This window comes from Halichoeres trimaculatus, unplaced genomic scaffold (genome assembly GCF_033239565.1).
Source record: "Halichoeres trimaculatus isolate MK-OKI-2021-1 unplaced genomic scaffold, fHalTri1.1 fHalTri1_scaffold_23, whole genome shotgun sequence".
Lineage (NCBI taxonomy): Eukaryota > Metazoa > Chordata > Actinopteri > Labriformes > Labridae > Halichoeres > Halichoeres trimaculatus.
Window position 1 is genome coordinate 21,419,126 of NW_027437201.1, and position 17,631 is coordinate 21,436,756.

General features: G+C 40.2%; 2 protein-coding genes across 2 annotated transcripts in view; both read right to left on the reverse strand.

Moving 5' to 3' along the window:
* Positions 1-1,039: 1,039 nt before the first annotated feature.
* Positions 1,040-8,689, reverse strand: ccdc78 (coiled-coil domain containing 78). The gene is made up of 14 exons (XM_074663812.1): positions 8,596-8,689; positions 8,379-8,510; positions 8,209-8,295; positions 6,372-6,728; positions 6,258-6,308; positions 6,097-6,185; positions 5,822-5,900; positions 5,593-5,718; positions 2,389-2,585; positions 2,163-2,325; positions 1,907-1,950; positions 1,745-1,826; positions 1,536-1,636; positions 1,040-1,463 (listed from the first exon to the last, which is right to left on the reverse strand). Exons 1-14 carry the CDS (start codon positions 8,665-8,667, stop codon positions 1,376-1,378), a joined length of 1,668 nt encoding a protein of 555 aa, XP_074519913.1. The 5' UTR covers positions 8,668-8,689; the 3' UTR covers positions 1,040-1,375.
* A 1,202-nt stretch (positions 8,690-9,891) lies between these two features.
* Positions 9,892-17,631, reverse strand: part of ift140 (intraflagellar transport 140 homolog (Chlamydomonas)) — a 29,995-nt gene continuing 22,255 nt past the window's right edge. Inside the window, exons 19-30 of the mRNA XM_074663973.1 lie at positions 15,938-16,115; positions 15,478-15,668; positions 15,303-15,398; positions 15,064-15,196; positions 14,830-14,973; positions 14,588-14,716; positions 13,307-13,489; positions 13,011-13,214; positions 12,693-12,905; positions 12,442-12,608; positions 10,799-10,940; positions 9,892-10,694 (exon numbers count right to left, since the gene is read on the reverse strand). Of these exons, the coding sequence (XP_074520074.1) occupies positions 10,515-10,694; positions 10,799-10,940; positions 12,442-12,608; positions 12,693-12,905; positions 13,011-13,214; positions 13,307-13,489; positions 14,588-14,716; positions 14,830-14,973; positions 15,064-15,196; positions 15,303-15,398; positions 15,478-15,668; positions 15,938-16,115 (1,960 nt within the window). The 3' untranslated portion in view covers positions 9,892-10,514. The remainder of the gene's footprint in view (positions 10,695-10,798; positions 10,941-12,441; positions 12,609-12,692; positions 12,906-13,010; positions 13,215-13,306; positions 13,490-14,587; positions 14,717-14,829; positions 14,974-15,063; positions 15,197-15,302; positions 15,399-15,477; positions 15,669-15,937; positions 16,116-17,631) is intronic.

The window sequence follows — 17,631 nt, forward strand, 5'->3', positions numbered from 1 at the left end:
CCTTTTAAGCTAAAACGCGCTAAATTGCCTCCTTAACGACAAACACACCCTAAAGGGCCTTCTTTAAGGCCAAAACACACGCTACAGGGCCTTCTTTGAAACTAAAACACATGCTTAAATGCCTTTTTAAAGCTGTAACATGCACTAAGGTGTCTTCTTCAAAGCTAAAATGCCTTCTTAATGACTAACACAAAATAAAGTCCCTTCTTAAAGCCACTCAGACACATTAAGTTGTCCTTTTAAAACCAAAACACACACTTAAGTGCCTTCTTTAATCAAAAACACAGGCTAAAGTGTTTTTTTGGAGCCTTAACACACATGAATGTGCTTTTATTGGAGCGAAAACACACCCAAAAAACATTTTCAAAGGCAAATCACATGCAAAAGTGCCTTTAAATCTCATCAAGTGTTTGTGTCTTATTTAAGTTAAAATGTCTTTTTAGCCTTGATAAGAGCCACATTCACCTGAACAGTCCGGAAAAATGTCTTGTTTCAAGACTTTAAAGACAAAAATGAGGTCTGAATTTCTGTAACCTGTAAAGAAAAATCTGACAATGGAAGAAGAAAAAAATAGCTAAAAAATGTGGCTGAAAATGGAATAATGTCTTGAGCCACTGCCAGATTTTTTTCACTTGTTACAACTAATTCAGACCTGATTTTTGTCTTTAAATAACTTGAAACAAGACATTTTACTGGACTGTCCAGGTGAATGTGACTTCTATTAAGTCTAAAAAGACATTTTCTACTGAAAATAAGACAAAAACATCTAATACGATTTTAGTTTTTTTCAGGCAGTTTCAATCGGGATAACTCAAGATATTTAGAAAGGAAAAGTTGACCCATTCATTAAAACTTCAAATGTACAAATTTGACCAATGTCATGCTATTTTGTAATTAAGTCATTCAATTCCTGCTTGGTTTTTGACATTTTTTCTGTGACAACAGTGGGAAACCAATCTTATTCTTGTTTATACCTCCATGTAAACTATTTTTATCTTTACTAAAGCTGCAACAAAGTTTTCTCTATTTGGGACTCTGAGCTTTATCTAATACAGTTTATGCAGAGTGAACTGGTATTATTACCCTAAGAGGTTAAAATGCGCCCACTATTTTTTTCTACATTTAGTTGAAATTTAAAGTCTCTGAGAAAAGTGGACATTTGATAATAAATAAATCTGACTGATAGTCTGTGATTTTACCTCTTCGAATCTATCTCAGAAAAACTGAAGCTGCATTTTCTTTTTCTGGACTCAAAACAAAACTGAAGGTTTCACCTCAGTTTCACTTTTAACAATGGTGCAATGATTTTGTATAGACCCATCCATTCCAGATAAAAATACAATCTAAAAAAAGTTTGTATGTTGTGAGCAGCGTCTTAACGAAGAGTCGATCTGGCGCTCTGGGAACGCCCCGCCACCTGTTTCCCGTGGAGGCTGCAGAGACGTGAGATCTCCTCTCTGTACCTGCAGGTTAAAGCTCGAAGTGAAGCTCCTCTCAGAGTGAACACCGTGTTACACATGAAGAGACTTCCTGACCTGCCCAGGTGGTTGTTGATGTAGTCCTGCAGCTCTGAGACCTGCGCCTCTGCAGCCGTCGCTCTGGTGATGAGGAGAGCTCGCTCCTCCTCCAAGTCCACCTGGAGAGATTAAGAAAACTTTAAAAAATCATAATTTATCAAGTGGACAATGAATTTGAGTCATGATATTTATAATGGGTATTTCTGAGAGTGGAGACTTTTGTTTACCAGCGTGGAGTCTGTGATCTGCCTCAGCTGTCGGCTCTTGTCCGACCAGGATTCCTCACAAATCTGCTGCAGATTCGACGGCCTGGTAAAGTTACATTTTTCACACTACAGTCCACAGCTGACCATATCTGTCATCCAGAGCAAAACAGAAATGACACTTACCCCTGACGGGCCTCGTTTTGGACGGGCAGTCTGAAGACAGCGCCCTGGAAGACGAGAGTCAGGGTCAAAGTTCTGATCCATGAAAACGATAAATGTGTGAAAGTCTGAACAGAATGAACAGAATATTTCCTCTGTTTTTGAGAAAGCTTAAACACAGAGCAGAAATCCCTGGGACTAAACACACACACACACACACACATACAGCAGACAAAACAAAAGCAGATTGATCTCCTGACGTCTCTGTGTTGTCTGCTACCTGCTCTCCGGACCCCTGCAGCTTCACCGTTTCCTCGTGGAGCGGCTGACTCTCCCTCTCTGTTTCATCTCTGGGTTCAGTCGGCTCCAGAATAAAGAGGGAGTCTGGGGGTCCAGGGTCCAAACTGCACTCAGGTTTGAGCAGGATCTGCTCCCGTTGAATCCTAAAGATCACTCTGACTCAGTACCATAACAGAATAACAGAATCTGAGCTTCTTCACGCTCACCTGTACGCTTTGAGGAGAGCGTGATGGGCCTGCATCGTCCTCTGAAGTCTTTTCTTGTAGCGGCGAGCAGCAGAGGCCAGCTGCTCCTCTCTGACTCTGTGGGATGAACGAACGTCCTGGAGCATTCTGTCCACAAACACTCTCATCTTAGAGGCGTCTGCAGAGCTTTTCCCTTCCCCGAATCTGTCAATGTGCTCCTAAATTAAAAAAGAAGATATATGTTGTGTTTGAGTTCACTCCAGGTCAAAACCAGCATGGCAAACACTTCTTGTATATAAAATAATTAGTTTGTCCAGCTCCTGTGGCCTGATTGTTAAAAGACAGGTGCATAAGTACAGCAAAAACACAAGCTAAAGGAGCCTTTTTAAAGCCAAAACACATTACGTGACCTATGTGGAGCTGTGACATGCTCTGAGGTGCATCCTTTTAGATAAAACACCCATTAAAGTAACTTTTTAAAGATGAAACACACAATAAGGAGCCTTTTTAAAGCCAAACACAAACTAAAGTTCCTTCTGTAAAGCAAATACGCACGCTAAAGTGCTTTTTTCAGAGACATAACACACTATAAGGTACCTTTTTTTTTCGAGCCAAAACACACACAAAAGAGCATTTTTAAAACCCATGACACACTTTGGTGCCTTCTTAAAACCAAAACACACACTAAAGTGCCTTTTTAAAGCCACAACACACGCTAAAATGCCCAAATACACTCTAAAGTGACTTCTTAAAGCCAAAAAACATGCTAAAATGCCTTTTCAAAGCCAGTCAGACAAACAAAGGTGTCTTTTTAAAACCAAAACACACACTAAAGTGCCTTATCAGAGCCAAAACACATGCTAACATGCCTTTTGTGCAGCCGTGACGCGCCTTCTTAAAGCTAAAACGCATGTTAAAGTGCTTTTTGAAGCCAAAACAAACACTAAGGTACCTGTATTGGAGCCAAAACACTCACAAAAGAGCGTTTTTAAAGTCATTACAAACACAGAATTTCCTTCTTAAAGCCACAACACATGATAATGTGCCTCTTGAGGAGCTGTAACATGCACTAATAAGCCTTCCTCCAAGCCAAAATGCACGCTTAAGTGCCTTTTTAATGATAAAACAAACGCTAAAGTGCCTTCTTAAAGCCACTTAGACACAATAAGGTGTCTTAAAAAAAAAAAAAAAAGCGTGCTAAAATGCCTTTTTGAAGCCACAACACACGCTTAAGTACTCTTGTGGAGCTGAAACACACACTAAGTGCCTCTATTGGAGCCAAAACACGCAAAAAACATTTCTAAACCCAAAACCCACACTACAGTGCCTTTCAAAGCCATAACACACTCTAAGGTGCCTTCTTAAAGCTACAACACGCACTTGAGCTTCTACTCAAAGCCAAAACACATGCTAAAGTGCCTTCCTTAAGCCGATCGGACATGCTTAGGGGTCTTTTAAAAAAAACGAAACCTGGCTGAAGTACCAAAACACGCATAAAGTGCCGTCTTAAGGTCGAAACACATGCTTGTGTGCCTATTGTGGCGCTATTACATGCACTAATGTGCCTTAAAACCAAAACACAGCTAAAGTGCTTTTTGGAGCCAAAACAAACACTAAGGTGTCTTTATTGAAGCCAAAACACAAGCAAAAAAGCATTTTTTTGAAGGCCGTTGCACACACTAAAATTCCTTCTTCAAGCCACAACACATGATAATGTGCCTTTTGTGGAGCTGTAACATGCTCTAATGTTCCTTTTTTAAAGCTAAAATGCACGTACAGGTGCCTTTTTAAAGCTGAAACAGACAATAAACTGCCTTCTTAAAGCCACTCAGACACGCTAAGGTGTCTTTGAAAAACCAAAACGCACGCTAAAGTGCCTTGTTAAAGCCATAACACGTGCTAATGTGCCTTTTGTGAAGCTGTAATGCACACTAACGTGCTTTCTTTAACGCTGAAACGCATGTTTAAGTGCCTTTTTATAGATTAAACTCACAATAAAGTGCCCTCTGAGAAGCCAGACTAATGCTGAAGTGACTTCTGAAAACAAAAAACACAGATTAAAGTCTTTTTAGGAGGCGTAACAAACTATAAGGTACCTTTATTGGAGCCAAACACAGGCTAAAGTGCCTTTTTGAAGCCATAAAACATGTTAAGGTGCCTTCTCAAACCAAAACACAAGCTAATAAGCATTTTTTAAAGCCAGAAAACACACCAAAGTGCCTTCTTTAAGCCAAAACACACGCTAAGGTGCCTTCTTTGGTTGTAAAAACATTATCTGTTTTTTTCTTTTTATCCCTTCACTTCAAAAACTCTGTGCCCATTTATTTAGCTTTTCTCTTTATTATCATTTTTATATTATTATTAATTCTTTTATTATAATTATTTTTTAACAGTATTATTTTTATTATTATTATTTATTTTTGTGTATTTTCATTATTTATTTATTTATTTATTATTATTATTATTTTTATTTTTATCATTATTATTATTGTTATTATTAATTTTATTATTATTATTATTATTTTGTGTGTGTGTGTGCCTGTGTGTGTGTGTGTGTGTGTGTGTGTGTGTGTGTGTGTGTGTGTGTGTGTGTGTGTGTGTGTGTGTGTGTGTGTGTGTGTGTGTGTGTGTGTGTGTGTGTGTGAATAAGCACTTGTTTGAGGGGACATAAATGTAAATGAAAATGAAAATGTTTGTACATTTGATACAAAGTTTGATATGTATCTAAAACTTTAATAAAAATATTTAAAAAAAAAAAAAAAAAAACTCTGTGCCCACACTGCCTCGCGCTAGCTTGGGCCGGCTAACGCATACATTTCTGTCACGTGTGAATCATAAACCAGTACGACTGATGAGAAACAGATTGTGTGTTTTCAGGAAGCATCTTCTCAGAAAGGCAGGGTGAAACGTCAGTTAAAGCTGAAGTTTTCCATCACATATTCAAAGGCTGCTCTCTCTGATGTAAAAATAACTCGAGCTGCTGAGGGAAACTTTGCTCAGTGATCACAGGATGTCAGACTGACTGAGCTGCTGCTGCTGCTGTTAGCTCAGCTGGTTATTAGCTTCCTTTAGTGACTCCTGGAACAATAACCACAGAAAAACCACATCCATCTCTTACTAAACAAAGACGTCTGGTTTTTATTCTGCCAGGACTGAGGATCTGAAAGAATGACAGGATAAAGAGAAGGTTTTATGGGTTTGTAACGTGGTGCTTGTGTCACTCACAGATATGTCCTGCAGATAGCTGACAAGCCTCTCACGATATTCCTCGTTCAGCTCTTTGACCTGAAGCTGCAGCTTTGAGTTGTCTTCTTCAACCTCCTTCGCCTGGCTCTGCGAGCACAGCAGAGCCTTGGAGACAAAGACAGAAAGAAAGAAACGTGTTTATGTTGTTCTTAGAGAACAGTGACAGCTTCCTGTCCCGTGGATCATTGAGGGGTTTTTCCCTGCTCACCGCACTCTGCGCTGAAAGTTTCTGCTGACTCTCACGGATCGCTCTCCTGTTCTCCTGCTGCTCTTCGCCCATCGCCGCCCTGACGACCGAACAGGCCCGACCACATGAGGAGCGAGCAGAGCCCACGGTTCGCCACATCAGAGGGAGCAGGCGGGGAGACCACATCAGAGACAGAGACGGAGAATCAAAGGAGCGCAGACGCAGATGTTTGATGGTTGTAAATGTAGACATCATTATGTTTCATCGTCTCAACAATCATCCAGTGACTCTCTTACACTTTCTCCTCCAGTTTCCTCTGCTGCTCTTCATAACTGCTCTTCATTTGTTCCAGCATGTCTTTGAGCTCGTCCTGGTTTCCTATGAGCTGATCCAGAGAAGAAACTCTCGTTAGAAGAGTGTGTCTCAGCCCTTACTCTCTAAAAAGCGACACACTTACTGTTTTTTCCAGAGTTTTTTGCTCTTTATCCAAAGCCTCCAGATCCTCGAGCTGTTTAAAAAAAGGGTTAAACTCCAGCACTCAGTGATTACGTCTGAATCCCTCATTTCTCACCTTGACCCTGTTGTGTGACATGCGGCTGATCAGCGCCTTCACCCTCTCCAGCTCTCCATGCAGGCCCCGCGTGGTGGTGTTCACGCTCTCCTGCTGTTCCTCCACCTGCCTGCGGAGGGCGTCCTGAGCCCGGGCCAGAGCCAGCAGCTCGGCGCCGAGCTCCTCGCTCTGCGCCAGCTCTTTACGGTGGGCCTCGCTCAGAGTTAGGTAGCTCTTCTTCAGCGCGGCGTGCTCCTCCATCAGGTCCTGGCCGCTCTTCTCCCCGACTTTCAGGTGAGCTTCGGCTGACTGGAGCGCTCTGGACAACTTTTCCTGCTCCATCTCTAACTCTGTTATCACACCAGCCTGGTTCAGGATCTGACGTAGGGACAGGAAACGACAGATCGAACAAAGAATCATGGATCATTTGTTGGTCGTGGACACCAAACTGGTTTTGTCTTCAGTGATATTTTGACTATTTTTGCTCCTGTGTTTGTCTAGAGATCATACATGTAACCATGGCTGCATTGCCTACATGTGAAATCAGCTGTTAGCAGCCTGTAGCATGTCAGTGCTAACTGGTGCAAGGCCGGATGTTTCCCACAAGCTCAGTCTTTAACTGAAGCCGTTATGAGAGCGTGATCTGGAGGTGATGTTTAACCCTGGAGAAAATGTTCCCTGACATTTCTAATCTATATTATAAATGTAACAGAAATAAAGGTACATTTTATCCACTTGTTTTGGTCATGTGACCCATTCAACTTTCTAGAAGAGGGTTCACTTTGTAATCCACATCAGCAGCAAAAAGTTTTCACTGACTCCCTCTTTCTGTTTTTTTTTGTTTGTTTTTTTTTTTTTTGCTTGTAGCATTTCAGTGCTAACTGGTGCAAGGCCGGATGTTTCCCATAAGGTGAGGAGAAGGAGGTGAAGATGACGGGCTGGTTCTCAGGTGTGAGTTAAGAAGTAAGGTATATATTTTTAAGACTGACCGTTTCTTGTAATTTTTTCTATTCTTTTTCAGCATCTTTGTTTTTGGAGTGGATCACTACTTTGTATGGCTCATTTGTTGGTCGTGGACACCAAACTGGTTTTGTCTTCAGCGATGTTTTTACTACTTTTTGCTCCTGTGTTTGTCTGAAGATCCTACATGTAACCATAGCTGCATTGCCTACATGTAAAATCAGCTGTTAGCAGCCTGTAGCATGTCAGTGCTAACTGGTGCTAGGCCGGATGTTTCCCACAAGCTTAGTCCATAACTGAGGCCGTTATGGGAGCGTGATCTGGAGGTGATGTTTAACCCTGGAGAAAATGTTCCCTGACATTTCTAATCTATATTATAAATGTAACAGACATAAAGGTACATTTTATCCACTTGTTTTGGTCATGTGACCCATTCAACTTTCTAGAAGAGGGTTCACTTTGTAATCCACATCAGCAGCAAACAGTTTTCGCTGACTACCTCTTTCTGATTTTTTTTTTTTTTTGCTTGTAACATGTCAATGCTAACTGGTGCAAGGCCGGATGTTTACCCACAAGGTGAGGATGACGTTCTGGTTCTCAGGTGTGAGCTAAGAAGTGACGACATGGACCTGTCCTTCCATCCATGGTTATTGGGAACATAAGATCTATCTCCAATAAGATGGACAAGCTAGCTGTGCTAACGAAGCAACAGAGGGAATACCAAAAGGCAGAGTAGCATCATGCTATTCCTTGACATGGCCTGGTTAATCACTCAAGGCTAGTCCTGCACACAATCAAGACTCAGAAATATTTGAACAAATACTGAAGATGAGAAATGAGATAAACATGATTTATACCCAAGAGAACAAACCATCCATTACATCACTCAAACCTCCACCTTGTTTTTCAGCTCAAACGTCTCCTCCTCAAACTTCTCTCTGATCCTGTTGGTCTGAAGTTTTTCCTCCACGAGCTCCTTCGATATCTGAAGATGACATCAGCAGACTGAGTGTTGTTCTACTCTGAACACGTGTATCATACCTGAAGTTTATCGATCACAGACTTCACCTTAAGGTTGTCCTCCTCGCTCCGTACCAGCCTACCGGACAGGTCTGCGTGGGAGCTGGTCAGGTGGCCCAGTCTGCTTTCCAGGTAGCCCACTTTGATGAGAAGCCGTTCATTTTTGTCCCGCAGCTGCAGCTGAAGTTGGTTAAATTGTTAAAAACTAACATGAGAAGAAACAAACCTCTAAAAAATCAAGACTGAGGAAAGGAATTGTTCTCACATTGTCGTCTGTCAGAGTTTGAAGCCGGTCCTCGGGTCCATCCAGAGTTTGCTTCTGCTGCTGTGAATCCATCTTTGGTCACTGTCAACCTCAGATTCAATCAACACAGACGCTGTCTCCACAAACAGTTTGTTACCATGACTCAACAACAGAGCACAAAGAGGTTTGAGCATTGTTTGGAGAAAGCCAAGAGTTACTTCCAGTGAATCATTCAGTTAAAGCACGTTTTCAATAATATCTCAAAGCTTTAACCACAGCTCCTAAAATTTTTAAAAATCTAACTTTTTGCAGTAAACCTTTAATGCTACTATGTTAAATGGCTGCACTGCAAAAAACTAAAATCTTACCAAGTATTTTTGTCAGTAGAAAAAGTCTTTTAAGACTCAATATGAGTCTCACTCACTCAACTGACCAGTCCAGAAAAATGTCTTATTTAAAGTTATTTAAAGACAAAAATGAGCTCTTTAATGCTGTAACAAGTTACAAAAACAACTAAACTTTCTGGCTAATTTTCCCTTTCTTTGTTTTTCTGGACTGATCAGTTGAATGTGGCTCATATCAAGTACAATAAGACAATTTTTACTTAATATAAGACAAAAAAACATTATATGATTTTAATTTTTTGCAGTGTAACATCAACAACCTTCTGAGCTGACAGTTAATGTCTTTGTCCAAAAGTTTCAGCCAAAAAAATTACAGAAACAAACATTTTATTAACACTTTAGCAAGTTTAGCATACACCTCAAACACAGCATGGACAGTGGCGCCAACTTGTGTTGAGATTTGGGCTAGCATGGACAGAAATGACGTATTATTTTCATGTAATTTTATTTATAATAATAATAATAATAATAATAATAATAATAATAATAATAATAATAATAATAATAATAATAATAATAATAATAACAATAATAAATATTATTATTTATTTTTATTATTTTTATAATAATAATAATAATAATAATAATAATAATCATAATTATTATTATTATTATTATTATTGTGATTTTGTTGTTTTGTTTTTTGTTAGTTTTGTTTAATTTTATTTGTAAGTTATTAGTCCTGCAAAATATTTTATAATAATTGTGTCTCAGAAAATGTTGAAAATTGAATAAACACATTATTTAAAAAAAAGAAAAAAAAAAACAAAACAAGAAAAGTAATGATACACTTGTATTACGGTGTGAACTAACACTGAACAAATTCAACTATTTGGAGAATAATTAAAGAAAACAGACTGAATTATATTCATTAAAAAAATCTATAAAGGCGTATATTGCTTTTTAACTTAAGAAAAGTTTTATTAAAGTATTATTGCAGTGTGTATAAACAATATATTTAAGTGCAGAACACATAAATTCACATGATCCTGTGCTCAGTAAAAACAAACTCACAGATTATCAAAAATATCTGCAAAAAGCTGTACAGAGGTCAGGCTTTGACACCGAGGATAGTTTTTTTTAACAGACTATAAAAATACGCTGTACCACAGGTAAACCAGACGATCAGGGATCAGTCTGGATCAAACGCAGCATCAAACCAAAGACTGAAGAGTTTTGGCTTAAAGGCTTCAACAGTCCGCGTCCAGGGATCTGAAGCTGGATGAAGAACTGAAGACGGATCAAACATCAGGATGGATTGTGTCTGACGTTTGGAACAAAAAGGGTGAAAACAGTCATTTTTCAGACCTATCACAGTGATATGATCAAATGCCTTCTCTTTCAACGGACCCTGAAGACTCGTCACTCCAACACTCGTCGTGTTTCACAGAGCTAAGTGCACACTCAGACCCGGTCTGACAAAGCGCAGACTCTTGTCACTCATGTGCTTGAAAACGAAGTTTCCTTTTGCACATGAATATAAAAAATGTATTAAAATATAAATTATCCTGCTCAGAAAAATAAAAAGGTGAAGCCTCAGGATAAATTTAAGTCCTCTTCCACTTCATCCTCCTCCTTCACATTGTGGTTGTTGTCACCCTGACCCCGGGGGATGTCCAGGTCCTTCTGGAGGGCCTTCAGGCTGGCCTGGCTGATGTAGTACCTGACATTCTGCGACGGCAACAGCTTCTCCAGCTCCTTCAGCTTACGCTGGGCCTGATGGAGACGGGGAAGAAAGAAACCGAGTGTATCTAACGCTCTTAGTGAAAAGAAACACGTCTTCAGATGACAACAGAAAAAGCTAAAGAGAGAGGAGTCACCATCTGGAAGTTTCCCTGCTGGCAGTAATGATCCACCAGGAAACCAAAGGCATCTCCAACCCTGACGGCAGGGTCCAACTTCGGCTCCTCCAGCAGGGCTTCACACAACTGAACGGCCTCACCAGGATCTTCTGCGTACAACCTGAGGAGGCAACACAAAGTCTCAGACTGAGAAACGAAGAGCAAAGACAAACAGCAACAAAACTACTGCAAATAAATACTTAATACCTAAAGATGCTGTGAGGAGGATCTGTTTTAATGACTGCAGCGCCACCTTCTGGCCTAGAGTCTCACACACTCTATCATAAAGATGTGACTTTTAACCAGGCGTTTGTTTTCGAACAAATTTTTTTGTTCAAGTCAACTTTTCACCAGAAACAACACGACGAGGTTAGGTATTTATCAGTAAACTTACGTAGCGCTTCAGTTTCACAACAAGCTAACATTGTGAGTTTGTACCCCATATCTGTAGCTGGCTAAATGTAGCGCTACTAGCAGCCCGGTGCTACGACATATCCGTAAGCTAACATGAAAACAAGTGCCAGTTTGTACAGACATGCCTGTAATGTGTAAAGTAAGTGAATCACAGCCTTTAGCCTGTTTTAGCCTTAAGCTCTTGTTTTATCCTTTAGCTTGTGTTTGAGCCTTTTGCATGTGTTTTTGCCTTAAGCTCCTGTTTTAGCCATTTTGTGTTTTAGCCTTTGGCTCCTGTTTTAGCTGTAAGCGTGTGTTGGGCCTTTTGCTTGTGTTTTAGCCTTTAGCTCTTGATTTAGCCTTTAGCTTTTATTAAAGCTTTTGACTGTTTTGGCCTTTAGCCTGTTTTAGCCTTTAGCTTTTGTTTAAGCTTTTAGCTGGTTTTTTCCTTTAGCCTATTTTAGCCTTAAGCTCGTGTTTTAGCCTTTAGCTTGTGTTTGAGCCTTTAACTCCCTTTTAGCTGTTATCTCCTGCTTTAATCTTTCAGTATTTAGCCTGTTTTAGCCTTTAGCTTGTGATTTAGCTTTTAGCACTTGGTTTACCCTTTAGCTTGTGTTTGCACCTTTTGCTTGTGTTTTAGCCTCTAGCTCTTGTTGTAGCCTTTAGCTCTTGCTTTAGCCTTTAGCTTATGTTGAGGTGTTGAGCTGATTTTAGCCTTTAGTTTGTTTTTTAACCTTAAGCTTGTGTTGTAGCCTTCAGCTCTTGCTTTAGTTTTTAGTTTTTATTTAAGTGTTTAGCTGATTTTAGCCTTTAGCCTGTGTTTTTTCCTTTAGCTCATGTTTTAGCCTTTAGCTTGTGCCCCATCTCTCTCCTGTTTATCTTTCTTCTGCTCTTCTGTCCTTTTTCTGTCTGGCAGTTTGGCTCCAGTGTCCACCATCACTACAAAATTAATCACAGAAATCGTTGTCAGCAGAGAAAAAAACAGATCTCTCTTCTCACTGCTAAACTTCATTAGCTGGCGTGGTGGTGTCATAGAGACCTAGACCCAGTGTTTCTTGACCCAATCTGGAAGCTAAGAAGAAGCATTTTGAAACTTATATTGTCGCTGATAATCTCATTTTAAAGTGTGGATTAGGATCTGGAAGATATTTAGATTTTTTCAGGATCACTGAGAAACTCCTCACAGCTCTTTTATCTCTCCCAAAAAAGGAAGAGTATGAGATTTTTACCTTCGTATATGGACAAACTTCTTAATGAGACTGATCTTGTGCTGCAGGTCGGCCAGGTTTACTTCCTGCTGTCCTGTTGAGGAGTCTTTTACTTTTGAAAGGCACTTGAACGCCTCAGTCAGAGCATCCAGAGCTTTCTCATAGTTTTGGTAGTCGTCAATCTCCACCTTCACAGCAATCAACACAAGAGACTGTGAGCAGCAGTAACAACCACAGGTGACTCCACAGGTGTTTAATGAACAGGAAGTTACCTGAGCACAGGCTACGTAGAAACCAGCCAGCTTGTCCAGCGCCCTGCCTTTGGTGTAAAAACCGATGATGGTTTTTAAAATCTCTGGATTTTTCTGCCAGTCCAGACTCTGCAGATAGTTGGCCGCCGCGATGAAGAGCTCCTTCTGACGGCACACGTTGGCGAAGTACACGATCTTTTCTGTGTCTCCAGACTTGAGGAGTGCTCTCATGGCCTGTTGGAGAAACATTTTTATGATTAAATGCTGAATTATTTCACCTGGCAGCTCAGTTTCTCATGCAGATTTCTCCGAATTAAGTGATGAGTCGTCCCAGTTTACCTTCCCCCTGTTTCCCGCCTGCGTGTACTTCTTGGTGGCGAGGTGGTAGCTGCCCTGACGCATGCAGCAGTCTGCAATCGTCTCCAGCAGCTCCTTCCTGGCCTCTTCTGACAAATCTTTGGAATCTGTGACCGTCATCCTTTCGGCCAGCTCGTCTGTGATGGTCAAGTTCTGGCTCACACACACATCCAGGGCCTGATGGTACTTTGATCACACACACACAGAGCGACACACAGTCATCAGTATCACACACATCAGCTGTGTTTTCACCTCTGGGCTGTGTTGGGGATGAATACCTTCTTGGCTGCTACCAATAACTCCACCGCCTTGTCAAACTGGGAGTGTGTGATGAAGAAGTCGGAGCAGCGTGCGAGGAGAGCTGGGTCAGAGTTTTCATTCAGATCCTCTGCGATGACTTGAAGTGCAGAAAACTGTTGGGTGGAAAAGGCCAGCTCCAGAGCTTTGGAGACATAACCAGCCTACAGGGGAGGACAGAGCAAAGAAACACAGGTTAAATGGCTCCCCCTTCTTTTCTTATGTTGGGCCTTTACATTCACCCATGGTTTCAGACTGATATTTCTTCATGGTATTTGTTCATACATACATATAAATATATATATATATATATATATATATATATATATATATATATATATATATATATATATATATATATATATATATATATATATATATATAAATAAATATATATATATATATATATATATATATATATATATATATATATATATATATATATATATATTATTTAAATGTATAAAATAAAAAAATACATATATAAATGTGTGTGTATATACATATATATTTATAGGAATGATAACAAAAATAATTGAAATAAAAAAATAAATAATAAAGAAAAATTAAAGATGTAGCAGCTTAAATAAATTAAGAAATTATATATATATATATATATATATATATATATATATATATATATATATATATATATATATATATATATAGACAAAAATTAAATATAAATAAATAAAAAAATAAAGATGTAGCAGCTAATATTAAATATATAAATATATAAATATATCAATGTGTGTGTTTATACATATATATTTAGAAGAATAATCAGAAAAATAATTAAAATAAATAAAATAAATGATTAAAAATTTTTTTAGGTGTAGCAGCTTATCTTAAACAAAGAACTCTACATGTTAAATACAATAGCAATTTTAAAAAATTAAAGACATTAAATCATATTACAACACAACTTAAAGGCACAAAAAAGAGCAATAAAATTAATATTTAAAGAAATTTCACAATTGATTTGTGTTTAAGGCCAGAGAAAAGAGGTGTGTTTTCCCCATAAGCTGTCACTAGGTTTATATATAAAATATATTAATATTCTATTCGGTCTTTTCCTTTTTTCATTTTTTTTTACCTTTTATGTTTCCTACATGAAAACTCACATGTGAATTTATTGTTACTATTATTTAGCTCAAAAATCTAAAAAAACAAATGATGCAATGCTGCCCTCCTGTGGCCTGATTTAGAATGCATTAAACTGTCCAGCTGTGGTTCAGAAGCAGCAGGTATTTGAGAGGAACCTTGTGATAGAGGGAAACAGCTTGGTCCATGTGAGTTCCTTTCTCCTCATAGTAGCAGGCAGCCTCCATCATGTCCTCAGGGTTACTGAGCAGAGCCAAGTTCATCAGCTGGTCATCCAGACCGTTCTCCTGCAGAGGAACCAAACATGTTTTTAGAGAAAGGAACAGTAAAAGCCTCTTCATACGTACGTTTGTGGGTCTATCAGAGATTCTGTACGAGTGAGAGAAGAAAACCACTTCACCTTACAAAGTCGGATGGCGTTGTTGTAAGCCTGTGCTCGCGTGTAGAAGTGGACGGCCTGTTTGATGTCGTCGTGGCCTTCGTAGTGTCGGGCCAGGTGGTAGGACGCTGCTCTGTCTCCTGTGTCGTTGGCGATCTCAGATGCCTGCGTAGTGGAAAAAAGGTAAAAACGAAACTTAAACCTTGATTTGGTTTGATGTCTGAAGTCAGAGACGACACGTCGAATACGAGTTACCTTCTCAATTTTATCCATGTAGCAGAAGACTCGAACCAAAGAGAGGTAATCCTGGGCGCGTTCATAGAAGCGCAGCGCTGAGTCCATGTCCAGCTGGCTCTCCAGATACTGAGCCCACCATTTATAGACGTTCCTGAGTGGATTATAAGACTGAGGTTTAAAACAACTTCATGTAAAACTTTTAAATATTTCCAAATGTCTGTTTTGTAGAGAACAGGATGTGAACATTTTGGACTCACTTGTCTTTCATCTTGTTGACGTAGATCTCCAGAGATTCTGTGTCGTCCTGAAGCATCCTGGGAACTTCAACCCTGTGTGTGTCTGATTTCTCATAACTGTAAAAAACAAAAGTTTGCAGTCACACACCAGCTCTGTTAGATGTGACAGGAAACCACACCAGACTGCGTCTCTTACTAGGCCAGGGCCAGGGACTTGTCCCCCATGGACTCCAGGTATTTGGCGTAGTTGTAGTAGGTGGTGCGCAGGTGGATGCGGTCTTGGTTTTCTGCGGTTTCCAAAGCCAGCTTCCACTGGCCGGACGCCTGGTAGAAAGTGTTGAGCAGGTCGTAGCGATGACAGCTCCTGTACAGCTTTATGGCATCTTCCTATTGGAGGACAGGAAAGGATGATGGAGGCAAGCGTTTTGGAAAGTCCCCTAAAGGAGTGAGCTATTTTTAGTCCTGGAGAGTCTGAGCGCGGTTTAGACGTAGAGATGGGTTAGAGAATAAAAAACTTCTGAGAGTCATGATCAGGATCAGAGAGACAACCTTTCTGTTTCTTTTTTTTCTGAGTTGCATGTTTTTATTTGATAACTTGCTGAGTAAGTTGTGGGTGAAGCGTGTATCATCTCCTCATGAATCTCTGGGGATCTTACCAACATGCCGAGCTGAATGGCCAGCATCGCCACTTGGGCCTCTGGCTCGGGCTCAGACTCCGCCTCCTTCAGCGCTTTCGCTGCCCTGGCATTTCCCATATTCCCCAGACACACACGTGCCACATCCAGCCGGCGGGTTTTCACACACATCCGTGCCATGTTTTCCCAAACCGCTTTACTACAGGGAACAGAGAAACGGCTCGTTAGCGAGGGAAATGTGAAAACTGATCATACACATGTGAGTTTAGGTGTCAGGAGTTTTTATTTCAGACACCAAGCTTTGTGGACCAAAACAAGTTTCATCAACTTGTTTTGGTCATGTGACCCCATTCAGCTTTCTGGAAGAGGGTTCACTCTGTAATCCTAGAGATCACAAACAGTTTTCACTGACTCCCTCTTTCTGTTGTTTTTTTTTTGCTTGTAGCATACCAATGCTAACTGGTGCAAGGCCGGATGTTTCCCCACAAGGTGAGGAGAAGGAGGTGAGGACGACGTGCTGGTTCTTAGGTGTGAGCTAAGAAGTGACAACATGGACCTGTCCTTCCATCCATCGTTATTGGGAATGAAAGATCTATCTCCAATAAGATGGACAAGCTAGCCATGCTAACCCAGCAACAGAGGGAATACCAGAGGGCAGAGTAGCATAAGAGCAGAGATCTGTGAGATCGGCATGTGGACTGTAAGGGCCTGGGGAGTAGACCACAGCAGCAAAATACATCTTTAGCCAGAAACAAAAGAATTATCAACCAAGAGTCCAAGTCCCTGAAACTGTCTGGAGCATGAATAGAATAGAAAATACTTTATTTATCCCAGAGGGAAAATTTGGGAGGAGTCGCAGCAAGAAAACAGAAGTAAGAAAGTGAATAGAAAGTGCAAAAAAGCTCTGCTCACAGCAGGTGAAGCTCTTCCAATGTGGTGTTGGTGTCTGGTGTTAGCTCTGTTAGCCATGTCTGTGAATAGCATGATGCTACTCTGCCTTCTGGTATTCCCTCTGTTGCTGGGTTAGCACAGCTAGCTCGTCCATCTTATTGGAGATAGATCTTATGTTCCCAATAAGGATGGATGGAAGGACAGGTCCATGTTGTCACTTCTTAGCTCACACCAGCACATCGTCCTCACCTTGTGGGGAAACATCCGGCCTTGCACCAGTTAGCATTGACATGCTACAGGCTGCTAACAGCTTATTTCACATGTAAACAATGCAGCCATGGTAACAAACACAGGAGCAAAAACATACAACACTATACAAATTAATGATCCACTCCAAAGGCAAAGATGATGAAAAAGAGACAAAAAAATTACAAGAAACAGACAAAGAAGAGAGAGCTGCTGCAACAGGCAACCACAACGGGGCGGTCTTATCCTAAAAATGTTTTATTTAAAGTTTTTTAAAGACAAAAATGAGGACTGAATTGCTGTAACAAGTTAAAAAAATCTGCCAAAGGAACAAGAAGAATTTGCTCACAATTTTGCTTGAAACTAGAATAATGCCATAATAATGGATCAAAGCACTGGCGTACTTTTTCCCCTCTCCAGTTTTTCCTTTTGTCCTGCTGACGTAAATCAACCCTCACCCCCCTTTTTCTCCTCCTTCAACTCCAAATTTAAGATTCCACAGCCATCTGGACTCTATTTGCGTCCCCTCCCTGCCCCGTGCTTTAGCTGATACAGATGTGAGCTGTTTATTAAAAGTT

Excerpts from the sequence above, each read along its gene's own strand:
- ccdc78 (XM_074663812.1), bottom strand. The coding sequence starts at position 8,667 with ATGGATTCACAGCAGCAGAAGCAAACTCTGGATGGACCCGAGGACCGG. Across the intron at positions 6,186-6,257 it reads AAAAAACTCTGGAAAAAACA|CTCATAGGAAACCAGGACGA; the intron begins GTAAGTGTGTCG and ends TCTCTGGATCAG. Across the intron at positions 1,637-1,744 it reads AGATCACAGACTCCACGCTG|GTGGACTTGGAGGAGGAGCG; the intron begins GTAAACAAAAGT and ends TAATCTCTCCAG.